This window comes from Entamoeba nuttalli (genome assembly GCF_000257125.1).
Source record: "Entamoeba nuttalli P19 unplaced genomic scaffold asmbl_9363, whole genome shotgun sequence".
Taxonomy (NCBI): Eukaryota; Evosea; order Mastigamoebida; family Endamoebidae; genus Entamoeba; species Entamoeba nuttalli.
In genome coordinates, this window is record NW_008579600.1 from 1 (window position 1) to 5018 (window position 5018).

General features: G+C 22.5%; 3 protein-coding genes across 3 annotated transcripts; all 3 read right to left on the reverse strand.

The window, feature by feature from the left end:
* Positions 1 to 582: 582 nt before the first annotated feature.
* Positions 583 to 1800, reverse strand: ENU1_198070 (hypothetical protein; the record flags this gene model as incomplete). The annotated part of the gene is made up of 1 exon (XM_008862025.1): positions 583 to 1800. A coding segment is annotated over one exon (1218 nt), but the record flags the coding sequence as incomplete, so codon positions are not given.
* A 103-nt stretch (positions 1801 to 1903) lies between these two features.
* On the reverse strand, positions 1904 to 2801 carry ENU1_198080 (SPRY domain containing protein; the record flags this gene model as incomplete). Its single annotated transcript, XM_008862026.1, has 2 exons — positions 1904 to 2584; positions 2634 to 2801. The coding sequence occupies 2 exons, from the start codon at positions 2799 to 2801 to the stop codon at positions 1904 to 1906; spliced, it is 849 nt and encodes a 282-aa protein (XP_008860248.1).
* An 805-nt stretch (positions 2802 to 3606) lies between these two features.
* ENU1_198090 (hypothetical protein) lies at positions 3607 to 3987 on the reverse strand (the record flags this gene model as incomplete). Its single annotated transcript, XM_008862027.1, has 1 exon — positions 3607 to 3987. The coding sequence occupies one exon, from the start codon at positions 3985 to 3987 to the stop codon at positions 3607 to 3609; it is 381 nt and encodes a 126-aa protein (XP_008860249.1).
* Positions 3988 to 5018: the final 1031 nt, after the last annotated feature.

The following is a 5018-nucleotide window of genomic DNA, read 5'->3' on the forward strand; positions in this document are numbered from 1 at the left end:
AAAATCCAATAGTGGATATATCTATTAATTAACCTTTTAAATTCATTAAAAAGATGTTTTTCATTCATAATCAATATTATATCATTAAACCTCTACAAATGAATTATTTTCTCATTTCTAATTGTTATTTCATATTGTTTGAGTGTTTATAGATTGTAAAAAATAAATAAAAAATTGTATAAAAAAAGAAAATAAATGAAAAGATTAGAAACATTTAAATATTTATAAATTCAAAAGATGAAAAATCAAAAGAATATTTAAGAATAATCAAATTAATTTTATGTTACAAATAAAAATCAGTTTTAAGTTTATTTTATTGTTATTGGAGCTATAAATAAATTAATATTTTAATATTTCCATTAAAAGAATAATAAATAAACAAACAAAAGAAGGAAAAGGTAATTTTCTCAGAAATTCATGAAAAGTAAAAGCCTTATCTCTATAGTCAATGGGTTTATTTTCTTTTTCACCAATTAAAGCTATATCACATTTAGAAATTTCATCTACAACAATTATTTTACCTTCCTATTTTTTGTAAGTTATTTTAATATTTTTATGAATGAATAATAAATAACAACAAACTTCAATAATAAGTTCTTTTACTTCAACATTTACTTTTTTTAATTCAAAAATCTTAGAAAAATAAATCTTTTTTCCTTCCAAACCACTTTCTTTTTTACTCACATATAATTCTTCATTTTCAAAATAATCTCCTTTAGAAAAAAGCCATTCAATTGGCATTATCCATATACCTCTTAATAATGCTACAATACAACTTTTAGTAATTTTTTTATAAGCAATTAAATGTGTTACATGTTCATCTAAACAATTAGAAAAAATACCACCTTTTCTTTGAACTTCTGAAATATATTTTGATTTAGAATTATCATTAATTCCAGTAAAACAAATAACATTAGACTTTTTTAATATATTTATACTAGAAGAATTATCAGATACAAAAGTAGTTTGAAAAGTATCATTTATGTCATTATGATTTAATGAATGAATTGTAACAATACTTTGTTTTTTACTTAAAGATTTTGGATGAGTTTTAGTTCTTTGAATTGGTTTTTTTTCTTGATTATTTAATTCTAATACTTTTTTTTCTTCATCTTCTTCATTAATATTATTTTTTAATTTATTTTCTTCATTATCTTCAATTCCAATAATACTAATATTATTTTTTACTGGACTTATCTCTTTTTCTTCTTTTATTTTAATATCATTTCTATAAAATGATAATTCTTCAAATGGTGTAGATCCATTAGAAATATATGTCGAATCATGTACTAATGGAATATCATTTATAGTCTCTTCTTTTCTTTTAATTTCTGAAATTGATAATTCTGTATTTCCTAATGAAAGTCTCATTGGATTTCCTGTTGACTCTTTATAAGCAGGATTTAATGCATATGCAACATCAACATAATTTTTATATAATATTTTCATTTTATCTATGAGTTGTGACATATTCGTTTCTTCTTCTTTTCTTTTATTAATCTCACAAATTACTTCTTGTAATTCTTCATTTTTCTTTTCTAATTCTGTTTTTTCTTCCATTCTTTTATTAATATCATTCATCCATGACTCTTTTGTTATTTGAATTTCTTTTTTTAATGATTCATTCTCTTCTTTCAATTTAATTAATTCTTTATCATTTTTATATCGTTCAACTTCTTCTAATAATCCTTTCATAATTTCAACATATTCTTGACATTTCTTTTTAAGTTCTTCGTTTTGTTTTTTTAATCCATTAATTTCTGTTTGGTTAGATCGTGTAAATATAAGTTTTTCACTCATTAAACTTCTTTTGTTTCTTTTCAAGTTATTTTATTAGATTTCCTCAATTTTTTATTTAAAGTGTTATATAAAACAAAATAATTGTAAAATATCAAAATTCATTTTATATTTTGTCAATTTCTTCTAACAAATCAAATATAAATGGTTTGTGACCAAAATTAACTTCAACGGCATAGGCAGTAGAAAATCCTAATGCAGGATACATTTTTTGATACTTTACGGTAATTGAATTTTTAATCTTTTTACCATTCTTTGTAAAGAAAACTTGATAACTTCTTGGTATAAAACCAACCCCAAGAGTCTCTCCTGAATTAAACGGTTCTGTAAAATTAACTCCAGTCCCATTTTGATTGAATAATTTACCATCATCTGAATGAACTCCTATTCCTCCATCTTCCCATCCAACTTGTCTATCTTCAGGGTATGTTCTTTCATTAACAAGACCAATAGAAACAACAAATTCTTCTACTTCATGTGTTGAAGGAGTTGGTAAGATTGTTACTTCATAATAAAAGATTGGTGTTTGTAAAATGGTGTATTGGTGTAATAAAGTAGGAAATGTAAACCAACGATTTTCAAGTGAAAATGGGTTTTTTGCAATGACAGTATTTCTTCTATCATTTGTTGTATTTGTATTGATAATAACATTACCTTCAATGCTTAATCCAAATCTATTAGAATGAACATTAGGAATAAACTTATTATCCGTGTTAAGTTCAACTTTCAATGAGCATAACGTTTTCCATGACCTATTTCTTAATGACAAGTGCTTAGAAATTGACCCCTAAAATTTAAGTATTTGCTCGTTGGATATGTCTTTAAAACAAACAAACTGAAAGTTTATGTTGTTTACAGAAAAGATAAGATGCAAAATAATCAGAATTCAATCTTGGATATGCCTCACTAAAATTAACCACATCATCGATTGGCAAATATTGTAGTATTTGAGTAAGAAGTCCTTCACGGATAATTATTTGAATTGGTAATTGTTTACTCTCCATAAGATCTCAAAAATATTTTTAAGTTTTAAATAAGTATTAATTTTATTTAACATTTCTTTTTTTTTTTTTTTGAGGTTTCTTTTAATTTTTGAAAGTTTAAAGATTAATATCACAAAAAAACTATTTTATATTTTTGTTATTTTATTTGTTATTCAATATTAGCAGATTATTCATGATTTAATTATTAGTGGTTGTTCGTTGTTAAATTAATAGAATACTCTTCACTTAACTCAACACTTTTTTATTTTTAATACAAACTCTCAACACATAAGCTCAAGCATTATAGTTTATAAGAATAAATACTTCTATAAATTTTAAAAACATAACAATATATACTTTTAAACGTCTTGAGTAGTCCCAAAATCAAACATCTTGACATTCATAAAACAATTACCTTTAATTTGTTTTATTCTTTTACAGAAAAAATAAAGGTTTAGCTAAATAGTTTCTATTGTTACAACTTATTTATTTTTATTTAAACAATTGGTTTGAATAAGTTCATTCAATTTAATGAAAGAGAATTAGTTTTAGCAATTTAAATACAACAAACGTAATAAATTGCTAAAAAATTTTAATAAACAATGCTATTAACTTTGATAGTAAAGTAAATTAGCAACACGAACAAAGGCATTACATTAACTTGTGGTTGAAAAGAACTACTTTAAATCTAAAATGAATAAATCATAGTCATTTATCAAGATTGAAATAACAAAAATAATAAGTTATTTTTCATACCTTTGTCCCACCTAATCCAATGAACCAAACCACTTATAACTAAGGCTTCAAATTTATTCAATAAATAAACTCAATCAAAACATCGTTTTGGTTCAGATGAAAGTGAACTTTCTTTTATTCTCTTTCTTGAGTAATGTTCTATTTGTTCTTCTTCATTTGTTAATTCATTCTCATTATTTTCTTTCTTTTCTGTTGTATCATTTTTCATAGTTGGCTTTTCATCTTGTTCATTGTTACTCTCAATTTTGCTAATCATGTCAAGATCTTCTTCTTGATTATTTGATTTTTCTGTATCTTTATCTCCTGTATCTATGTCTTCTTCAAGAATGAAGGTGTCTAAATCTTCAAAATAACTCTTTTGCTTCTCAAGAAAATCTTTTTCTTTCTCTTCTTCTTCTTTTTTCAGTGAGTCTTCTCTTTCTTTTTTGGTTTTAATACTTCTTTTAGACATCCTTTATCCTTTTTTATTTTTTAGATTTGTGCAATATTTTTTTATATTTTTCTTTTGAAATAAAAATTATGTTTTTAAAAACGAAAATTAATATATTACGATTTTTGTTTTTTAATACTTTCAAATAAGATTGAGAGAGGAAAGTTATTATGTAAAAACATTAATATACAGTTATAATAATAACAAATAACATTTAAATAATTATCAAAATTGAAGAATGACATTATTGAAAGAATAATTGATTATATATTTAACAATGACACAAAAACATTTAAGAGTATTGATGATTAAAATGGTATATTCTCATTTAATGGTTAATAAAGTCAAGAAACAGAAGAGACAAATAAATGACAAATATAATGGAAAAAGAATAGTAAAAAATTGATGATAACAAAAGAATAATGTATTGAAATAGAGAAAGAATGTTAATGTTTAGAAATGAAAAAAAAAACAGAAGAATATAAATAATAAACAAGCGATGAGAGACAAAAGAAATAAGATAAGTATAAAATAAAAATATAGAAAAGAAGATAGAATATATTCAAGAAAGTTAATAAAAGAAGAAAACTAGGCAAAGGTAAATTGAAATAAAAATGATAAAGAAGTACGAAAGAAACCGAAGAAATGAAAGAGAAGACATTATACAGAGAAAATGAATAAAAAAGATAAAATAAGAAAATGAAATATAGAATAAATGAAATAAATAAAGAAATAACAGATAATAAGAATAAAGAAGAATGGACTAATGGAAATAAATTGTAATAAGAAAAGAAAGATAGTATTAATACTTCGATTCATAATAAATTAAATCAAATGAATAATGGTTTTAATAAACAAACAACGTGAATGAAGAATCAGTGAAACAACGAAAATACAGAAATAAAATAATCAAATAAATAAATTGAAATATATAAAATAGTCAAAATGTATTAAATTTAAAACAATAAATCATTCGTTATATTGATTATATATCAAATAATTAACTGATTAAATGGCAAAGAAAAAAAATGCATCTAAATAATTTACAAAAA